Consider the following 22,997-nt stretch of genomic DNA (forward strand, 5'->3'; position numbering starts at 1 on the left):
GTGGTGAATTTTTCCATCTTGTCATTTTGTCCAGATAAGAGTATATGAAGGAGCAAGTTAAATACTAAAAGGGTGGCAACAACCCCAAGAAAATATGCTTTAACCAAATCAGAAGAGATCCCACATCGTGAGGGGGGAGAAAGGGGATAAAAAGAGGTTCAAAAAGGAAGAAAGAAAAAAAAAAGAAAGAAAAGAATTTAAAAAAAAAGAAAACGAATAAAGAAAAATATAAAAAAGAAATATATATATATTAGATAAACTAGTTAAAAAAGTTTAAAAAGAAAAGGGTAAAAGTTAAAAAAAAATTTTTTACCAGAAGGCGAGGAAAAAAAAAAAAGAAAAAGAATAAAATTAAATTAACTGCAAGACTAAAAAAAATAACAGGGAGAAAGCCATGAGTTCCGTGCTTTGCTTTCTCCTCTTCTGGAATTCTGCTGCTCTCCTTGGTAGGTGAACTTGGTCTTGGCTGGATTTCTTGTTGATCTTCTGGGAGAGGGGCCTGGTGTAGTGATTCTCAAGTGTCTTTGCCCCAGGCAGAATTGCACCGCCCTTACCAGGGACCGGGCTGGGCTGAGTAATCCGCTCGGGTTTACTTTCAGGAGCTTTTGTTCCCTGAGCGCTTTCCATAGAGGGCTGGAGGACAGGAATACAAATGGCGGCCTCCTGGTCTCCGGCCCGGAGGAGCCGAGAGCCCAGGGCCCCACTCCTCAGTGCGCCCTCAGAGAACAGCGCCCAGTTACTCCTGTCTGCCTGACCTCCGGCCACGGTCCGAGCTCACCGAGCCTGTGGCTGGTTCAAAGTAACCCCAAGCTGCGAGCTTACTGTCGGCTCTGTCTCTGTAGCCGGCTTTCCTGTTCCAATATCCGCAAGCTCTGCGACCCTCAGACACCCCCCATCCTTCTGTGACCCTGCGGGACCTGAAGCCACGCTGACCCTGCATGGGCTTCGCCCCAGTTTAGCCTCTGGAGCGATGTCCCTCAGCGGAACAGACTTTGAAAAGTCCTGATTTTGTGCTCCGTTGCTCCGCCGCTTGCCAGGAGCCGGCCCCTCCCCCCGGGGTCTATCTTCCCGTCGCTTTGGATTCACGTCTCCGCCGGTCCTACCTTTCAGAAAGTGGTTGTTTTTCTGTTTCCAGAATTGCTGTTCTTCTTCTCTTTGATCTGCCGATGGAATTGCAGGTGTTTGCAATCTTTAGATAAGCTATCTAGCTTATCTCCTGCTAGTTGAAGTAGTCTCAGCCTGCTACTTCTCCACCATCTTGACTCCTCCTAATTTTCCAGTTCTTTAAGGTGTAAAGAAAACTGGTGTATTCTGGATTTATCAGTTTTTTTTGAGTGAGGCTTTGATGGCTGTGTATTTCCCCCTTAGGACTGCCTTTGCCATATCCCATAGGTTTTGGACCAATATATCTCTTCATTCTCATTGGTTTCCATGAATTGTTAAAGTTCGTCTTTGATTTTCTGGTTGATCCAGACATTCTTAAGCAGGATGGTCGTTAGCTTCCAAGTGTTTGAATTACTTCCAAACTTTTTCTTGTGGTTGAGTTCCAGTTTCAAAGCATTTTGGTCTGAGAATATGCAGGGAGTAATCTCAATCTTTTGGTATCATATGAGCTCTGATTTGTGACCCAGTATGTAGTGTTCTGGACAAGTTCCTTGTGCGCTCAAGAAGAATGAGTATTCTGTTGTTTTAGGGTGGCATGTTCTGTATATATCTATGAAGTACATCTGGTCTAATGTGTCATTCAAAGCTGTTTCTTTACTGATTTTCAGCTTGGATGATCTGTTACCAAAAGCGGTATGTTAAAATCCCCTACATTAATGTATTCATATCAATATGACTCTTTATTTTGATTAACAGTTGGCTTAAGTAGTTAGCTGCTCCCATGTTGGGAGCATTATATTTACAATTGTTAGATCTTCTCAGTGGATAGACCCTTTAAGGGTCTAGCTCTCATTTCTGCCCTTAGAGATTCTATGTTGTCACTAATGGTTTTCTCCAGCCTAGCCATTGCCTGAATAATTGTTACCCTGAATTCCCTTTCTGACCTACTATTTAGGTCCATATCTGATAGTTCTGTGGGAGAGGGCACAGTCTCTGAATTTTTCCCCTCTTGGGTGTTCCTCCTCCTAGTCATTTTGGTGAGAGGTGGTTGAGGGGATGTATGGCTGAATATATCAATCATGATCCAGGCAAGGTGCACCCTGGAAAGTTTTGGAGCAATCAGAAGAGAGAAAAAGAAAAAAAGAGAGAAAGAGAGAAAAAAGAGAAACCCAGCCAAAATGAGCCCCCAAAGTAAGATATATAAACAAAAACAGACAAACAAAAAGACCACCAAAAGTAAATGACAAGAATCCAGTCAAAATGAACTGCGAGAATAAGATTTATATAATACCAGAACAAAACAGATACACAGAAACACTGACAGAAGAAAAAGCTGGGTGGTTATAAATCCTTGATGTGGGTGAGGAAGGTTATTTTGTCTCTTTCTTGGTATATTTTGTTATTTTTGTTAAAGGAATCAACTTTCCAGAGATAAAGGGAGATTAAAACTGGTTTATATATAGGGGTAGTATTGAATAGGGAAAAGGTATTATCTTGAAGCTTGTTATCTATATGTATTTAAAAGAAAAAGAAAAAGGAAAAAAAGCCACAGGTACATATATGGAAAAAGTTCAAGTTAAAACATTATGGAGTATGTTGTATTAAGCTTCTAGTTGTACTGGTATGTAGGTTAAAGAAATTAAAAGAACAAGAATCACGAGAACGAATTTTTGAAAAGGTTGTATCTATGAAATATAAAGGTTTTAGGGCAATACCAGGAGCTTAATATATTGTTTTCTCCTGATGTTGGGATTTTACAGTTTTATGGGCCTCTGTAGTGGTTGTCCTCTCATTCTTTTGGCTTGCTTTCTAGGGGAAGGTCCTGCCTCATTGTTTTTCTTTTTCTTTTTTTTTTTTAATTTTATTATTATTTTTTAAATTTTCAATAACAGTATTCATTATTTTTTCACCACACCCAGTGCTCCATGCAATCCGTGCCCTCTATAATACCCACCACCTGATACCCCAACCTCCCACCCCCCGCCACTTCAAACCTCTCAGATTGTTTTTCAGAGTCCATAGTCTCATGGTTCACCTCCTCTTCCAATTTCCCCCAACTTCCTTCTCTCTAAGTCCCCATGTCCTCCATGCTATTTGTTATGCTCCACAAATAAGTGAAACCATATGATAATTGACTCTCTCTGCTTGACTTATTTCACTCAGCATAATCTCCTCCAGCCCCGTCCATGTTGTTACAAAAGTTGGGTATTCATCCTTTCTGATGGAGGCATAATACTCCATAGTATATATGGACCACATCTTCCTTATCCATTCATCCGTTGAAGGGCTTCTTGGTTCTTTCCACAGTTTGGCGACCGTGGCCATTGCTGCTATAAACATTGGGGTACAGATGGCCCTTTTTTTCACTCCATCTGTATCTTTGGGGTAAATACCCAACAGTGCAATTGCAGGGTCATAGGGAAGTTCTATTTTTAATTTCTTGAGGAATGCCTCATTGTTTTTCAGTCAGTCTTGCTTGGGTTGAGTCCTCCTGCCCCCTATCAAGAGCTTGGTCTCTGTGAAACCTGTGTTTCAGGCTTTTGTTCTCTGGAGGTTTTTCATTCTTTGGTGGCTTTTTGTGGCTTTTTGGCCTTTTGGAGGTTTAGTGTAAAGCAAACTACACCCAGACCTCCATCTCAGAGAGAAGCCTCAGTTTGATTCACTCTGGGTGGTCCAGAACACACAGACCTCTCCCCTCTGCAAACTCCACTGAGCTGTGTGGCCTCCCACAGGCAGTGTATGTCCCCAGTCACCATCTCAGGGTTTGCCTGAAGTGCCCACTTCTCTCTGCACCCCTGCACCACTAAAACTGTGAGCAGTATTGGTCCAGGGAGCCCACTTCTGCTGGCTGCCTTTGCTGGGACTGCTATCTGGGGACTAGGCCCATGCCACCAGATATGCTCAGTCATGGGGCTGCAGCAGCTAAGAGATCCAGACTAGAGATCAAGCTGAGTTCCTTCAGGCATAGGCTGGGAGTATGCAGCATCTGGAAACCTGGCCGGTCCTAGAGACTGCCAGCTAGCACCCACATCAAGGTCTCTCAGGCATGGGATGTGGAGGGGAGTGCAGTCAGAACCTAGTCATGCAGTGTGTGTAGAGCGCAAAAGGGTGTGGTTCTAGAGAATGCCCATGACTCCCTCAAATGTGGACAGGGGTGGTCCCAGCTGAGCAGTGGTACAAGCAGTGCACAGCCAGGGGCTCAAGGGCCAGGAACTGGAGGCTCTGCTGCACTCTCTCCTTCATGGGTGGTTGCTGGTGGTGGCTGCCCTGGGTTCATGGGCTTAGGCCTGTGCCCATGACCACCCAATTCCACCAGTTGCACCTTAAGGTTTTTTGCTCTTTTTAAGTGCTTTTAACCAGACACATGAGCATGAGTGTTTTTCCACTCCATGCTTAAAAATGGTCATTTTTAATTTCTTTCATCAGTATTTTATCATTTTCAGAGTATAGATCTTTCACCTCTTTTGTTAGACTTACTCCTAGATATCTTATTATTTTGGTGCAATTATAAATCAGATTTTTAAAAAAAAATTCTCCTTCTGATGTTTCATTATTGGTGTGTAGACATGCAGCATATTTGTGTACATTGATTTTGTACCCTGCAAATGTACTAAATTCTCTCATTAGCTTTAGCAGTTTTGGGGGGATCTTTCAGGTTTTCCATATAGAGTATAATGTCTTCTGCAAATACTGAAAGTTTTACTTCTTGCTTGCTGTCTTGGATGCCATTTATTTCTTTTTTTGTTGTCTGATTGCTATGGCTAGAACTTCTGGTACTATATTAAATAACTGGTGAGAGTGGATATCCCTGTTTGTTCCTGACTATAGAGGGAAAGCTCTGTTTTCTCTCTTAAGGATTATATTAGTGGTAAGTTTTAAATATATGGGCTTTATTATGTTGAATTACATTCCTTCTAATCCTACTTTGTTGGTTTTTTTTTTTAATGAATTGATGTACTTTTTCATTTGCTTTTTCTGCCTCTATGGAAAAGATCATATGGTTCTTATCCTTTCTTTTACTACTATAGTGCATCACATTGATTGATTGTATAGGACCTTTGCAGCTCAGGAATAAATCCCACTTGATTGTGGTGAATGACATTCTTAATGTATTGTTGGATTTGGTTTGCCAGTATTTTACTGATAATTTTTGCATCTGTGTTCATAAAGGATATTTGCTTTTAGTTCTCTTTTTTATTAGAGTCCTTATCTGTTGTGGTATCAGGGTAATGCTGGCCTCATAGAATGAATTTGGAATTTTTTCTTCCTCTTCTCTGTTTTGGAATAGTCTGAGAAGACAAGATATTAACTCTTCTTTAAGTGTTTGGTAAAATTTGCCTGGGAAATCATCTGGTCCTGGAAGTCTGTTTGTTGGGAGTTTTCTGATTATTGATTCAATTTCTTTGCAGGCTATTGGTCTATTCAGGTTTTCTATTTCTTCCTGTTTCAGTTTTGATATCCAAATGGACTTTATCCATTTCTTCTCAATTATCCAATTTGTTGGCATATAGTTTTTCATAATATTCTCTTATAATTGTTCATGTTCCTACAGTTCTTATTTCTCCTGTATCATTTGTGATTTTATTTATCCAGGTCCTTTCTCTATACTTTTTGATAAGTCTGGCTAGGGGTTTATCAATAGTATTAATTTTTTCAAAGAACTAGATCTTAATGTCATTGATCTGTTCTACTGTTTTTGTTTCTCTATCATTTATTTCTGCTCTAATCTTCATTATCTCCTTCCTCCTGCTGGCTTTAGGAATAATTTTTGTTCTTTTTCTACCTTCCTTATGTGTGAGGTTACGTTCCTTATTTGAGATTTTCCTTATTTGCTTGTTGAAGTAGGCCCATATTACTCTATCCTTCCTTGTTAGGACCACTCTAAGTGCATCCAAAGGTTTTTGATGGTTGTGTTTTCATTATCATTTGTTTCCATGTATTTTTAAAATTTCCTCTTTGTTTCCTGTTTTATCCATTCATTGTTTAATAGAAAGTTGCTTAACCTCAATGTATTCATGGTCTTTCCAGATTTTTTCTTGGTGATTGATTTCTAGTTTCATAATATTGTGGTTAGAAAAGGTGCATGGTCCGGTTTCAGTCTTTTTGTACTTGTTCAGCCATGATTTGTGACCTAATAAGTGATCTATTTTGGAGAATGTCTCATGTGCAGTAGAAAAGAACATGTATTCTGCTGTTTTAGGATAAAATTCTCTGAATATATCTGTGAAGTCCATCTGGCCCAGTGTGTCATTCAAAGTCCTTGTTTCCTTGTTGACTTTCTGTTTAGATGATATGTCCATTGCTGTAAGAGTGGTGTTAAAGTCTTCTACTATTGTAATATTATCAGTGAGTTGTTATGTTTGTTATTAATTGACTTATATATTTGGCTGCTCCTAAGTTAGGGGCATAAATATTTTACAATTGATAAATCTTTTTGGGTAGATCTCTTTATTATGATATATGTCCTTCTTCATCTCTTATTATTGTCTTTGGTTTAAAAAATTTTAAAATTTTTATTTATTTATTATTTTTATTAAGAGCTTTTATTTACTTATTTGAGAGAGTGAGTTAGAGAGAGAGAGAGCACAACAACAGGGACAGAGGGAGAGGGAGAAGCAGACTCCTCTGCTGAGCAGGGAGCCTGATGCAGGGCTTGATCCCAGGACCCTGGGATCATGACTTGAGCCAAAGACAGAGGCTTAACAGACTGAACCACCCAGGTGTCCCAACAGTCCTTGGTTTAAAATTTAGTTTGTCTCCTATGAGGATGGCTTCTCCAGGTTTCTTTTGATGTCCATTAGCATGATAAATGATTCTCCACCCCTTCAGTTTCAATCTGGAGGTGTCTTTGGGTCTAAAATGAGTCTCTTATAAATAGCATGGTCTTTTGTTTTTTATTCATTCTGATACCCTATGCCTTTTGATTGGAGCATTTAGTCCATTCACATTCAAAGTAATTACTGAAAGACATGAATTTAGTGCCATTGTATTACCTGTAAAGTTGCTGATTCAAAACTCTACACTTCAGAGACCCTGGAAAGGCAGACTCACACTGATTGTCTGGGGAGGTTTTCCTGATGTTGTGGCTAGTGCTGCCTTGTAGCAGAAGATAGTGGCAGGATCATGCAGCACTTTGGAGCTTATGGTGAATTGCAACACACATGGCACTGAGGTTTGTAGCTCTCAGCTGGTGTCTGTTCCTGTGCTGGTGGGTCAGATCCTTCGATGGTGCCCTCAGGGTCCATTGCCTGTGGGGAGGCCCTGTCACCTCTCCCATATGCACTCAAGTTCTCAAGCTGTGACTGGAGTTGGCTTGTTACAGAAAGCAGTGTATGAGATTTTATGGTAAACTGCAATACTCAGCCAGAACTGTCATCGTCTGTACCTCTCAGCCAGCATCTTTGTTCCTATACTGGTAGGCAGGACCATTTAATGACACCCACAGGGAACTTTGCCCACAGAGAAGCCATGTCACTTCTCCCAAATGCACTCCAGGCAGGGGAACTGCTTCTCAAGGGGGAGCTGAGGCTTCCAGCTGCTGGGGCTAAGCTCTGCTCCCACACAAGGATACCACTTAGTTCCCCAAGCATGAAACGGTGTGTCGCAAACTTCCCATACCTCAGAATCTGTGTTCTGCTGTCTACAGAAAAATGGTGGTAATGTAAGCCTCTCTTCCCCGCCCCCCCCCCCCATGAACGGTTTTGAGCAATAGCTTTCTTGTGCATATTTTCACTGTGTGAAAGACACCTGTCTGCTTTTTCACTTTTTTCTCCTCCATCTCTCTTTTTCCATGCTTTTTCTCTCTCTCTCCTCTTCTCTCTTGCTATCCCCTCTTCAGTCAGAGCTCCCTTTCTTGGGGAGCACCCTCTGATCTTTTCTCCCATGGATCAACTCTCCACAGTTCCTACCTTTTTTGGGTGTTTAGAATGATCCAATCTCGGGGTGACTGGGTGGCTCAGTGGATTAAACCACTGCCTTTGACTCAGGTCATGATCTCAGGGTCCTGGGATCAAGCCCCTACATCAGGCTCTCTGCTCAGCAGGGAGCCCTCTTCCCCCTCTCTCTCTGTCTGCCTCTCTGCCTATTTGTGATCTCTCTGTCAAATAAATGAATAAATTCTTAAAGAAAAAGAATAATCCAATCTTTATCTGGCTGTGTTCCAATGACAAGGCAGGCTTAAGGTTACCCCACTCCTCTGCCATCTTACCTCTTTTCCTTTTTTTTTTTTTTTTTTAAGTCTTTTATCTCTGTGGTAAGGATCTCATTGATGTCTTCTATTCTTTTCTGAAGCCCAGTGAGTATCCTTATGACTGGTCCTTTAAATTCTCCATTAGGCATGTTACCTATATCTTTTTTTCTTCACTCTATGACTTGATTTTACTTTGTTCTTTCATTTGGGATAAATCCTTTTGTTTTGGTATTTTGACCAAGTCTCTACCTTCTTCTCTGTGTGAGAAGGTCCAGTTATGTCTCTTGCTCCTGAAAGTAATGGTCTTATGAAGAAAAGACCATGTAGTGCCCAGGCCTGGCCTTCAGAGAGTGTCTCCAGCATGTCCTGTGTGGACTCTGCTGTTGTGTTTTGGATAATCTATCCATGAGGCCATTCCTCTACAGGGGCACTCCTTGCCAAGAGTGGGCAGTGTTTGGTCTCTGGTCTGAATGTGGTGAGGTTTAACTAAATGTGCTCTGGTCTGCTTTTGTGAAATGAGACCTGACACCATTTCCTTCATAACTAAGGCCCTGAAGTACTCAGTGGGGAGACGTTGGTATGGGTGGAAGTTTGTGCTGGTGTTCTGAGGGAGAGGCCCACTACATTGAGGGAAGCTTGACTAAGAAGAGCAGTCCTTCCAGAATGCAGAGGGGTGAGCTTGGTATAAGGAACTTAGGAAGCCAGTGTCAGTGCTGTATCTGTTCCAGCACGTGGCTCTGTGTTTATGCTGAGGAACTTAGGAAGGTCCCAGACAGCTCCTTTGTTCCTGGAGAGAAGGAACAAATCATTTACCAAGGCAAATGGTCCCAGACAGCTCCTTTGTTCCTGGAGAGAAGTCTCAGTGAATGCTGCCTCTCAGGTATGCACTCTGAGAAGAATAAATAATCTTTCACCTATGTGCCCCAGGTGTTCTCCAGATTGCTGTTTCCAAGCAATATGCCCCTGGGTTGTCTGTATATCTTCTCTCCAGGAGCAGGGCAGTGCCCTCAGGGCTCTATCCCAACAAAGCCTGCTGACCTTTAAAACTCCAGGCTTTAAGCCTGACAGTTTGCAAGAACTCACAAAGCTCAGTCACTCTTACTTTCCAAACCAATGGCTTTGGGGAAATGTTCTCATGGTGTGTTCCCCTATGTAGTCCTCTGTCTCATGCCATTTCTGTGTGACAACAGCTCTCTGCCCTTCACAGCACCTGTGATCCATTTCTCCCCAAAATCACATCTCCACACTTAAAATGTGGCCTCCTCTCTCCCTTTAGTTGTGGAGTTTGTTCTGTCACTCTTGAGGTTGATTTTCGGCATGTTTAGATAGTTATTTAGGTGTGTTTCTGGGATGAGGTGAGCCTCAGGTCCTCCTATTCCACTGCTATTTTCCTTCCAAGACTCACCTTTCCATGTTTAGGGGAAACTTTTTTTTTTCCTTCTGATTTTGACCTCATTTATAGATACCAGACTATCTTATCCCCAGCTTTTCTAATTGTGTATAGATATTCATTTCCCTCTCAGGGATGAAAATATAATTCTAAGAGATATCCAACTTCAGCAGAGGAAAAAGTAATCTTTGTTTTTATACCATGGATCTCAAACTTTGCTGCACGTTAAAACACCTAGGAATTTTTAAAAGCTGTGATGCTCAGGTTTCCACTCCAGATAGTGTGATGCAACTGATCTGTGTACAACCTGTGCACTGGGAGATTTGCAAGCTTACTGAATGATTCTAATGGGCATCTAGAGTTAAGAACCCCTAGTATTAACAATGTTCTATGGTCTTCATAGCCCTATAAATTAGTTAATTAATATTATGACAGTTTAGGCTCCTAGTCTGTTTTTCAAAAGGTTAAACTGAAAATGAGTCTGTACTTCATACTTTTACATCATAGTAACCATAACTTTAAAAATAATATGTCCTCTGATGCATACAAGCAATCCTTATGTTCAATAAATTCATGCTAAAGACCCAGGCCTTTCTGTAATGGAAAGTAAGGTGATATTATTTCCTTCCTATGGCTAACTGGGCTCATTTTAAGTACCACAGATTAAATGAGATCTCAGAATCAAGTAAAAAGTAACTGAATGAGGTTTTTGTTTCTTCCTATAATTATGCTAAAGAATGCCTTTATCAATTAAATGTCAAGAAACATTTTATAATCCATGTCATATTTTAATGTATGTACTTTTAGTGGACAGGGATTTATCAAATTTTAGTCAAAGAGATTTATGGTAAAATGTAGAGTTAAAAATATTACCTCATTAGGAAAAATTTCTACAATTGAATATTTTCCATAACTCTGTGTTTTATTCCATTTGGCTCAATGGGGACACATTTAAAATTAAAAGAAATTGCATACCTGATTTTTTACTTTAAATATGAAACTTTGAAACTGTTATTAATATCAAACTCTACTCTCATGTAGTCTGTTTGATAACCAGTAGAAAAGACAAGCATGTTCCTGGGAATGTGCCACCTGGGAATAGAGTGCTTTTAGTCGTAACTGCACATTTGTTCCCCAGCTACAGGAAAAGTTTGAGCATCTTAAAAGAGTCCAGCAAGAAGAGACAATGAAACTTGAGGAGGAGAGAAGACAACTGGAAGAAGAAATAATAGATTTTTATAAAATGAAGGCTGTTTCTGAAACATTACAAACTCAAGTGTGTACCAATATAAAGAAGGAAAAAGAGCGTAAGAAGTAGTCTTCTCTTACACTTCTGTGTACTGTAGAACCTATCACTCTCAATTCTGTCTTCTGGTGAGATGATCTTTACAGTACTTAACTGTACTAGTTTTAAAATTTGTTTTATTATTGTATATGTTCACCAACTAGAATGTTAACTCCTCAAGAGCAGGTACCTTGACCACCTTGTTAGATTCTGTATCCTCAGTGTTTATAATAAAGACTAGCACAGAATTTCCACTCAGTAAGTATTTGCTAAAATGAAAAAAAAATCAAAGGAATATATAGCACAGTGTAAATAGTGCTGATAAACTGTGAGATTTTTTTAAACTATACCTCTGGCTGTACTTCCAGTGCACATCTTAAAATATATCTGAATATAAGTAGGGGATTTGTTTAAAAAGAAAAAAAAGAAAGAACTTGGGGACTTGTTCATGAGCCATAGGTGTAAAATATGGTATAAAACAATCTAATATTGGGAGAGAAGAGTTAAGATGGTGAAGAAGTAGGGGGATTCTGGGTTTTTCTTATCCCTCAAACACAGTTGTATTGAGGCCAGATCACTTGGAACACCCAGGAAATTGATCTGAGAATTGGAAGAAGGATGTCCACAGTTGGAGGCAGGTGTGAGGTACATGGAAGTGATTTGGGGGAGAGAAAAGCTGCTGTGCTGCAGAATGGAGGGAACCCTTTCCACAGAGAGAAAAGGGAGATTGGGAGAGAAGTGTTGAGAGAGTGAGGTGTCAGGTTCTGGCAAGAAGAAAACCTGGGGGGAACTGAGTGGCACAGGTTTTTCCACCGTGTATGGAACTCATGCTCAGGGATTTTGAAAACAACATTACTTTTGTAGGAGCAAAACTGTAGCATACACTCCTGGAGAGAAGGAGGGCTCTGGCCTGGGAGTGCACAAAGAGTGGTGTAGGGATCAATCACCAGGGTGGCTCTGGGAGAAATTGTTCACCATTCTGGGGTACATTTGGAGGAGGGTATATTGCCTCTCCAAGGACAATAGACCCTGCAGTCACCAGCAAATGGCCTTTCATAGTTAGGGGTCAAAGGTGAGGGCAGGGGATGGATAGCCCAGTTGCTGATTTTGGAGGTGAACGTACCATAGATTCTGAGCACTGCAAAGGCAGGAGACTGTTTTCTGGGGGCAAGACGGACTAGTAAGAGTATAGCTGGCCTCTGATCCAGAGGAGGGAGTGGATACCAATGGTCGGCTCCTTTAAGATTTGGAGTTTTGAATCCCAGCTCTGCCAAATATACAATGCAGGAAAACTGAGTACTGTGTACCTTAACAGCCTTCCATCTCCTGTGAGCGCCTCCTGAACAGCAGGGTGTGTGAGATTCCCTTGTCTAGGAAAGAGAGATGGGGATGTCATCATTTTACTCCCACTATCAACACAGTCAGACATCAGAGAGCAACACAGTGGCCCCCAGTGGAGGTGGGAGTTGCTTACATCAACCTCCATAAGCCTCCCCACCCCATTCTTGGCAACTGTTTTGTTTTTTTAATTTAATTAATTTATTTATTTTAATTTCTTTTCAGCGTAACAGAATTCATTGTTTATGCACCATACCCAGTGCTCCATGCAATCCATGCCCTCCATAATACCCACTACCTGGCTCCCCCAACCTCCCACCCCTTTTGTTTTGTTTTTAACAAGGGCAGGGTTGATTCTGAGCCAGCACAGCAGGCCTCTCTCCCAGAAGAGCAAAACAGGTAACAGGCCACATGCACTAAGTCTACTAATCATTGAGTGCTTCAAAGCATCCCCTTCAGTTCTGGTGGAAATAGGCTCAGGCCATATATATTTAAACTTATTCTTTTGTACTTTTTCTTTTTTCTTTGGAATTAGGCTTATAGTTTTTTTGTTTGTTTGCTTCATTTCATTTTCTCTTTTTTCTTTGGATCAGGCTTCTTTTTTTCCTTTCCTTTTTTTCTTTAGAATCAGGGTAATAGTTTTTGTTGTTGTTATGTAATGTTAATCATCATAGAGTACATGATTAGTTTTTGATGTAGTGTTCAACAATTCATTATTTGTATATAACATCCAGTGCTCATTACAACATATACCCTCCTTAATACCCATCACTGGGCTACCCCATCTCCCCACCCCCCTCCCCTCTAAAGCTTTCAGTTTATTTCCCAGTCTGTCATGGCTTATCTGCCCCTCTGACTCCCCCCTTTCAGTTTCCCTTCTTCCCCTTAATGTCCTCTGTGCGAGTCCTTATGTTCCACATGAGTAAAACCATATGATATTTGTCTTTAGCTGCTTGATTTATGTCACTTTTAGCATAATCCCCTCTAGTTCCATCCATGTTGATGCAAATTGTGGGTACTCATCCTTTCTGATGGCTGAGTAATATTCTATTGTATAAAGGAACCATATCTTCTTTATCCATTTATTTGCTGAAGGGCATCTCAGTTCCTTCCATAGATGAGCTATTGTAGACATTGCTGCTATGAACATTGGGGTGCAGGAGACTTTCTTTTCACTGCATCTGTATAATTGGGGTAAATACCCAGTAGAGCAATTCTGGGGTCATAGGGTAGCTCTATTTTTAGCATCTTGAGGAACTTCCATCTGTTTTCTGGAGTGACTATACCAGCTTGAATTCCCACCAACAGTGTAAGAGGATTCCCCTTTCTCCACATGCTCAGTAGAATTTGTTGTTTCCTGCCTTGTTAACTTCTGTCATTCTAAGTGATGTAAGGTGGTATCTCAATATGGTTTTTTACAATTTTATTTTATTTTTTCAGTGTTCTAAGATGCATTGTTTATGCACCATACCCAGTGCTCCATGCAATATGTGCCATCCTTAACACCCAGCACCAGGCTCACCCAACCCCCCCACACTCCTCTGCTCCAAAACCCTCAGTTTGTTCCTCAGAGTCCACAGTTTCTCATAGTTTGTCTCCCCCTCTGCCATCAGAAAGGATGAATACCCAACTTTTGTGTCAACATACACAGAAGAATGAAGGAGATTATGCTGAGCGAAATAAGTCAAGTAGAGAGAGTCAATTATCAATATGGTTTTGATTTGAATTTCCCTGATGACTAGTGATGTTGAACATTTTTTGATGTGTCTCTTAGCCATTTGTATGTCTTCTTTGGAGAAGTGTCTGTTCATGTCTTCTGCCCATTTTTTGATGTGATTATTTGTTTTTGGGGTGCTGAGTTTGAGAAGTTCTTTTTTTTTTTTTTTTTTTTGCAGTTTGAATTATGACTATTTTATTTATTTTTAAATTTTCTTTTCAGTGTTCCAGAATTCATGAGAATTCTGGAACTACCCAGAGAAGTTCTTTATAGATTGGAACTACCCGGAGAAGCTCTTTATAGACTTTGTATACACCCTTTATCTGTAATGTTATTTACAAATATCTTCTCCCAACCAGTGTTGTCTCTTAGTTTTGTTGACTGTTTCGTTTGTTAGGCAGAAGCTTTTTTTCTTGATGAAGTCCTAAAAGTTCATTTTTGTTTTTGCTTCCCTTGCCTTTGGAGACATGTCTAGCAAGAAGTTACTGCAGCTGAGTTTGAAGACATTACTGCCTGTGTTCTCCTCTAGGGGTTTGATGGCTTTCTTTCTCACATTGAGATCTTTCATCCGTTTTGAGTTTATCTTTGTATATGGTCTAAGAGAATGGTTGAGCTCATTCTTCTGTGTATAGCTGTCAAATTTCCCTAGCACCATTTATTGAAGAAACTGTCTTTTTCCCATTGAATATTTTTTCTTGCTTTGTTGAAGATTAGTTGACCATAGAGTTGAGGGTCCATTTCTGGACACTATACTCTGTTCTGCTGATCTATTTGTCTGTTTTTGTGCCAGTACATGCTGTCTTGGTGATTACAGCTTTGTAATAGAGCATAAAATCAGGCAATGTGATGCCCCCAGCTTTGGTTTCCTTTTCAACATTCCCTTGGCAATTCATAGTTTTTTCTGTTTCCATACAAATTTTAAAATTATTTGTTCCAGCTCTTTGAAAAAATGCCAATTTTATATTAATAGGGATGGTGTTGGAAATGTAGATTGCTTTGATAGCATAGACATTTAACCATGTTTATTCTTCCAACCCTTGAGCATGGAATACTTTTCCATCTTTTTCTGTCTTCCTCAATTTTTTCCCTAAGTGTTCTGTAGTTTCTATAGTACAGATCCTTTATCTTTTTAGTTAGGTTTATTCCTAGGTACATTATTGTTTTTGGTGTTATTGTAAATAACAATCAATTCCTTAAGGACAATAAGGAATTGACAATAAGGAATCGATTCCTTAATTTCTCTTTCTACAGTTACATTATTACTGTACAGAAAAGCAACTGATTTCTGTGCATTGATATTCTTTTTTTATCCTGCCACATTACTGAATTCTTGTTTGAATTCTAGTAACTTGGGGGGGGGGGTGAAGACTTTTAAGTTTTCCACATAGAGTATCATATTTCTGCAAAGAGAGAGAGAGAGTTGGACTACTTTTTTTGCCAATTTGAATACTGTTTTTTCATTTTGTGTTCTGATTGCTGTTGCTAAGACTTCTAGTACTATATTGAACAATAGTGGTGAGAGTGGACATCCTGGTCATGTTCCTGATCTTATGGGAAAGGCTCTCAGCTTTTCCCAATTGAGAATGATATTTACTGTGGATTTTATGAAGTTGAGGAATGTTCCCTACATCCCTATACTCTGAAGAGTTTTAATCAGAGGAATGTTCCCTACATCCCTATACTCTGAAGAGTTTTAATCAGAAAGGATGCTGTATTTTGTCAAATGCTTTTTTTTTGCATCAATTAATAGAACACCGTGGTTCTTGTCTTTTCTTTTATTAATGTGTTCTATCACATTATCACATTGATTGATTTGTGAATGTTGAACCATCCTTGCATCCCAGGAATAAATCACACCTGGTCATGATGGATAATCCTTTCATGTACTGTTGGATCCTATTGGCTAGGATCTTGAGTATTTTGGCATCTATGTTAACCTTGGATATTAGTATTTAATTCTCCCTTTTGATTGGGTCTTTGCCTGGTTTTGAGATCATGGTAATCCTGGCCTCATGGAGAAAGTATGGAAGTTTTCCTTCCACTTCTATTTTTTTTTTATTTTCAGCCTAACTGTATTAATTGTTTTTGTACCACACCCAGTGCTCCATGCAATATGTGCCCTCCCTAATACCCACCACCACTTCTATTTTTTGAATGAGCTTCAGAAGAATAAGTATTATTTCTTCTTTAAATGTTTGTTAGAATTCCCCTGGGAAGCCATTTGGCCCAGGATTCTTGTTTTTTGGGAGGTTTTTGATACTCTTTCAATTTTGTTCCTGGTTATTGGTCTATTCAGATAGTCTATTTCTTCCTGTTTCAGTCTTGGTATTTTATAAGTTTCTGGGAAGGCATCCATTTGTTCCAGGTTGCTTAATTTATTGGCATATAGTTGTTGATCATAATTTCTAATAATTATTCCTATTTCCTTGGTGTTAGTCATGATCTCTCCCTTTTCATTCATGATTTGATTAATTTGAGTCCTTTCTCTTTTCTTTTGCATAAGTCTGGCTAGAAGTTTATCAATCTTCTTAATTTTTTCCAAAGAACCAGCTTCTAGTTCATTGATCTGCTCTACTGTTTTTGGTGTTTCTATTTCATTGGTCTTCTCTAATCTTTATTTTTTCTCTTCTCCTGCTTGGTTTAGATTTTATTTACTGTTCTTTCTCCAGCTCCTTTAGTTGTAAGGTTAGCTTGTATATTTGGGATTTTTCTACATTTTTGAGTGAGGCTTAGTTGGCTATATATTTCCTCCTTAGGACCACCTTTGCAGTATCACATAAGTTTTGTAATGATGTGTTTTCATTCTCATTGGTTTTGATGAATTGTTTAAGTTCTTCTTTGATTTCCTGGTTGACCCAATCATTCTTGAGCAGTATGCTCTTTAACTTTCAAGTGTTTTAATTTCTTCCTATTTTCCCCTTATGATTGAGCTCCTGTTTCAGGGCAGTTTCATTTGAAAATATGCAGATGATCATGTCAAAAAATGGGCAGAAGACGTGAACAGACATTTCTCCAAAGAACACATACAAGTGGCTACCAGACACATGAAAAAACGTTCATCATCTTTAGCCATCAGGGAAATTCAAATCAAAACCACACTGAGATACCACCTTACACCAGTTAGAATGGCAAAGATTAACAACACAGGAAACAACATATGTTGAAGAGGATGTGAAGAAAGGAGAACCCTCTTACACTGTTGTTGGGAATGCAAGTTGGTGCAGCCACTTTGGAAAACAGTGTGGAGATTCTTCCAAAAATTAAAAATAGAGCTATCCTATGACCCTGCAATTGCACTACTGGGTATTTACCCCAAAGATACAGATGTAGTGAAAGGAAGGGCCATCTGTACCCCAATGGTCATAGCAACAATGTCCACAATGGTCAAATTGTGGAAAGAGCCAAGATGCCCTTCAACAGATGAGTGGATAGAGAAGATGTAGCCCATATATAAAATGGAATATTACCCAGCCTTCAAAAAGGACGAATACCCAACTTTTGCAGCAACATGGGTGGGGCTGGAGGAGATTATGCTGAGTGAAATAAGTCAAGCAGAGAGTCAATTATCATACGGTTTCACTTACTTATGGAACATAAGGAATAACATGGAGGACATTAGGAGAAGGAAAGGAAAAGTGAATTGGAGGAAATCCGAGGGGGGAGAAGAACCATGAGAGTCTGTGGACCCTGAGAAACAAACTGAGGGTTTTAGAGGGGAGGGAGTGGGGGGATGGGTGAGCCTGGTGGTGAGTATTAAGGAGGGCATGTATTACATGGAACATTGGGTGTTGTACATAAACAATGAATCTTGGAACACAGCATTGAAAAACTAATGATGTATTTTATGTGACTAACATAACACAGTAATAAAAAGAAAAAAGAAAAGAATAAAATAAATAAGATAAAATAAAAATGTGATCCTTTCTATCAAAAAAAAAAAAAAAAAGGAAAGGAAAAAAAATGAAGACTGATCCAAAAAAAGAAGAAAAAACCAAAAAGGAGATGGAAAGAAAACCAAACAAGTCAGAAAGCATAAGCCTGATTCAAAGAGGGAGAGAGAGAGAGAGAGAGAAAAGAAAGAAAGAAAAGAATACAGCCTAGTCCTATTTCCACTGGAACTGAAGGGGATGCTGTGAGGCACTGTATGGGGCTTATGGCATGCTGCCTGTGTTGCCCCTCTAGGGAAGAGGTCTGCTGGGCTGACTTTGAGTCAATCTTTCCCCTGTTAAAAAAAAAAAAAAAAAAGCATTTGCCAAGCATGGGTGGCAGGGTTTGATGTAAGGGGCTTCTATCTTCACTGGGGGTTGCTGTGTTGTTCTCTGCAGTCCAATTGTATTTGTAGCAATGGTAAAATAGTGCTACCCCAGTCTCTTGTCTATGGACAGGGGATTTCCTGTCTCCATTTCAGGAAGCCCTGCAAAAAGTTGAGGGCCATCAGCATGTCTGTCTGGACAGCTCTCCTGCTTTTATCTTTTGTACATGGCTGGGATTCAAAACTCCAAATCTTAAAGGACTTGGCACACCTTGGATCTGCTCCCTCCTTAGATGAGAGCCCTTCTGTGTTCTTATTAGGGCCCTTTGAACCACAAAAACTGTCTATGTCTGTGCAGTGTGCAGAATCTATGGTGTAGACAACAAAAAGCAATGACTAGGTTATCCACCCTCTGTGCATGCCTCTTTGCCCTGCCAATGGGAGCCAGTTTTCTGGTGCCTGCATGGTCTTTCATCCTTGGAGAGACAATATACCCTCTTCCAAATGTACTCCAGGAAGGGGAATGATCTCTCTCTGTGTGACCCAGGAGATCTCTACACCACCTTGTGTACACTGTTGGGCCAGAGCCATCCTTCTCTACAGGTGTACCTGCTATAGCTCTGTTCAGCCAAAACTTGTGTACTTCCAAAATCTCAGACTTTGAGCTACACTCACTGCAAAAAAACCTGTGTACCAAGTGAAGTAGCACACCACTGCACTTAGTACACCAGTATAAAATGTATTATAATATTCTGAAAACACTACTTGTAGAGAAAACCCAGGACTAAAACAGATGCTTAATTCCCCCAAATGTTTTCCACAGCTCCCCAGGTTCTTGTGTGAATCTTACATCACACTCTCTCAGCCACTCTCTCCCTATCTCTCTTTTTTCCCCCCATGGAAATTATTCCCTCCGCTTTGCAGGATGGCGGCTTTCTCTCCCCCAATTCACTTCCATACACCTGTACCTGCCACACCATATCCCTCCAACCATGGAAATTTTTCTTCCAATGGTCAGACCAATTTCCTGGGTATTCCAAGTGATCTGATCTCTATACAGCCATGTCCAAGGAATAAGGAACTCTATTCCCACTACAAAAGTCAATTTAATACATTCTGTAAATGCCCAGGCATAAAAGGAAGGAATGCTAGTTGTATATGTGAGTACATATAGCGTTATTAAATGAAATATATGTTCACCACACTATGGTGTATGTTACATGGATTGTTTCAAAGTTTAAAGTAGTTTTCTAAGAGTGAGAATATATGATAACATAAAAGCAGTATGATTTCAGTAAAAAAATATGGTCTTCATGAATGTAGCATGTAACACACTCTGTAAAGGCATTAATATGAAAGATTTTAAAAAAGATTTTATTTATTTATTTGACAGAGAGAGATCACAAGTAGTCAGAGAGGCAGGCAGAGTGAGAGGGGGGAAGCAGGCTCACCCCTGAGCAGAGAGCCTAATGTGGGACTCGATCCTAGGACCCTGGGATCATGACCTGAGCATAAGGCAGAGGCTTTAATCCACTGAGGCACCCAGGTGCCCCAATATGAAAGATGTTTTAAAAATAATGTTTAAGGGCACCTGTGTGGCTCAGTTGGTTAAGCAACTGCCTTCGGCTCAGGTCATGATCCCGGACTTCCAGAATCGAGTCCCACTTCGGGCTCCCAGCTCCTTGGGGAGTCTGCTTCTCCCTCTGACCTTCTCCTCTCTCATGCTCTTTCTCACTCATTCTCTCTCAAATAAATAAATAAAATCTTTAAAAAAATAATATTTTTTAATATTTTATTTCAGTAAATGTAGGTCGTACACCACTATAAGGTGTACTATAATATTCTGAGAACACCAATTGTACAGAAACCCAGGAACTAAACAGCTGGTGAATTCTACCAAATGTTTAATGAAGAACTTCTCAAACTCTTACAAAAAATTTAAGAATAGAAGCACTTTCAAACTCTTTCTATGAGGCCAACATTATACTGTTATTAATCCAGACAAGGATTCCAGAAGTAAAAAAAAAATCTTTAGACCAATATTCTTGATGAATATAGGTACAAAAATTCTCAGAAAATATTAAGAAACCAAATTTTAAAAAATGTTAAAAAGATTATATACCATAACCAAGTAGCATTTATTCCTGAGGGGCTAGTATGGTTCAAAACATATAAATCAATAAATATGATATATCACATTAATAGAATTAAAGATAAAATCATATTATCTCAGTAGATGCAAAAATAAATTTGACAAAATATGAAATTCTTTCATAATAAAACCACCAAAAAATTGTGTAGAGAAGTAGAATACCTCAGCATAATAAAGGCCACATACAACAAAGTCACAGTTCACATTATAATCAATGGTAAAACACTGCAAACTTTTCTTCTAAAATCAGGAGTACAATGATGCCTGAAACTGCCTGATGAGGTTGAAGAAATTTGAACTCCTGAAATTTATCAAGGTTATGAAAATAAGGAATAGTCTCAGAATCAGGATGAAGAAAGATTCATATTTTTATGTAGTTGTTGTACTTGGTAATACTTGTATTGAAGTGTGTTTGTGGATTAGATTTTCAACATTGTTGTTAGCCTGATGTGTGAGTTGTTTACTATCATTGAATTAAATTGTAACTAAACTGGGAAAAATACGTTGGAGAATTTTCTGTGAAGAACCAAATGTGCATCATTAACCACTGAATGAAGGGATATTAGATATTGCAAGTTTTCTGAGATTTGAAATTATTTGAAAACACTTTTAAAAATGACCATTTTAATACTATGCCATGGTTATGCCATTAAGGAGCTCTAAAATCAAACTTTATTATAGAAGATAAACCTATTTAAACTCATAGGAAAGGGGCGCCTGGGTGGCTCAGTGGGTTAAAGCCTCTGCCTTCAGCTCAGGTCATGATCCCAGGGTCCTGGGATTGAGTCCCTCATTGGGCTCTCTGCTCAGGGGGGAGTCTGCTTCCCTTCCTCTCTCTCTGCCTGCCTCTCTACCTGCTTGTGATCTCTGCTGTCAAATAAATGAATAAATTCTTAAAAAAATAAACCCACAGGAAATAAGTGCCTAATCTAATTGACCTTGTAAAAGGTCAATTAAAAGTTTAATTAAAGTTAATTAAAGTTAGTTAGTGTGTATTATTTTTTTCAAGGTAGAGTTTAGTGATTCATTAGTTATATATAACACAAAATTTCATTCTATCAAGTGCCCTCATTAATGTCCATCACCCAATTACTATTTCTTCACCACACTTCCCATCTAGGAATTCTCAATTTGTTCCCTATAAGTGAGGGTCTCTTTTATTTGCCTCTCTATCTTATTTTATTTTTCCTACCCTTCACCTATGTTCATCTGCTTTGTTTCTTAAGTTCCACATATGAGTGAAATTATATGGTATTTTTCTTTCTCTGACAGACTTATTTAGCTTAATATAATACCCTCTGGTTCCATCCACATCATTGCAAATGACAAAATTTCATTTTTTTTGATGACTGAGTAATATTCCATCACACACACACACACACACACACACACACACACACACATCCCACTTCTTTATCCATTTGTCAGTTGATGACCATCTAGGCTTTTTCAATATTTTGGCAATTGTGGACATTCCTGCTATAAACATTGGGGCTCAAACATTATGACTCAAAGAGGAAACAAACAACCAGACTGGAAGACAACCTATAGAATGGGAAAAGACATGGGCAACAATGGGCAACATTGTTTGTTGCCTCTTTGAGTCATAATTTTTCTATTCTTTGAATAAATACTTGATGGTGCAATTCCCGAGTCATAGGGTAGCTCTATTTTTAACTTTTTGAGGAACCTTCCAGAGTAGCTATACCAGTTTGCATTCCCACCAACAGTGTAAGAGGGTTCCTTTTTCTCTGCATCTTCACCGACATCTGTTGTTTCCTGAGGTGTTAATTTTAGACCTCCTGACAGGTGTGAAGTAATATCTCATTGTGGTTTTGTTTTTATAGTTCCATGGTGATGAGTGATGTTGAACATTTTTTTCATGAGTCTCTAAGCCATTTGTATTTTCTTTGGAAAAGTGTCTATCCATGTGTTCTGCCAATTTCTTGACTGGACTTTTGTTTTTTTGGGTGTTGAGTCTGATAAGTTCTTTATAGATTTTGAATACTAGACCTTTATCTGATATGTCATTTGTGAATATCTTTTCCCATTCTATAGGTTGTCTTCCAGTCTGGTTGTTTGTTTCCTTTGCTGTGCAGAAATTTTTACCCTGGTGAAATCCCAATAGTTCATTTTTACTTTTGTTTCCCTTGCCTCTGCAAACATGCCTAAGAAGTAGTTTTTCAGCCATCATCAAATAGGTTACTGCCTGTGTTCTCCTCTAGGATCTTGATAGATTCCTATCACACGTTTAGGTCTTTCATCCATTTTTAGTTTATTTTTGTGGTCCAGTTTCATTCTTCTACATGTGGCTGTCCAGGTTTCCCAACACCATTTGCTAAAGAGACTTGTTTCCTCCCCCACCCCTCCTCTTGGATATTCTTTCCTGCTTTGTTGAAGATTAATTGACCATGAGCTGAGAATGCATTTCTGGGTTTTCTATTCTGTTCCATTGATCTATGTTTCTGTTTTTGTGCCAGTACCATACTGTCTTGACTGCAGCTTTGTAATATTGCTTGATGTCTGGGACTGTGATGCCTTCAGCTTTGTATTTCTTTCTCAGCATTTCT

At 39.3% G+C, this 22,997-nt stretch overlaps 2 protein-coding genes across 2 annotated transcripts in view; both read left to right on the forward strand.

Annotated features, from left to right (window-relative positions):
• Positions 1-11,082, forward strand: part of SEPTIN14 (septin 14) — an 83,833-nt gene extending 72,751 nt beyond the window's left edge. The window contains exon 10 of the mRNA XM_059415938.1: positions 10,822-11,082. Within this exon, the coding sequence (XP_059271921.1) occupies positions 10,822-11,001 (180 nt within the window). The 3' untranslated portion in view covers positions 11,002-11,082. The remainder of the gene's footprint in view (positions 1-10,821) is intronic.
• Positions 11,083-22,001: 10,919 nt separating this feature from the next.
• LOC132027293 (integrin alpha-X-like) overlaps positions 22,002-22,997 on the forward strand; it is a 6,366-nt gene continuing 5,370 nt past the window's right edge. The window contains exon 1 of the mRNA XM_059416044.1: positions 22,002-22,013. Within this exon, the coding sequence (XP_059272027.1) occupies positions 22,002-22,013 (12 nt within the window). The remainder of the gene's footprint in view (positions 22,014-22,997) is intronic.

This window comes from Mustela nigripes, chromosome 11 (assembly GCF_022355385.1).
Source record: "Mustela nigripes isolate SB6536 chromosome 11, MUSNIG.SB6536, whole genome shotgun sequence".
NCBI classification, from domain to species: Eukaryota; Metazoa; Chordata; class Mammalia; order Carnivora; family Mustelidae; genus Mustela; species Mustela nigripes.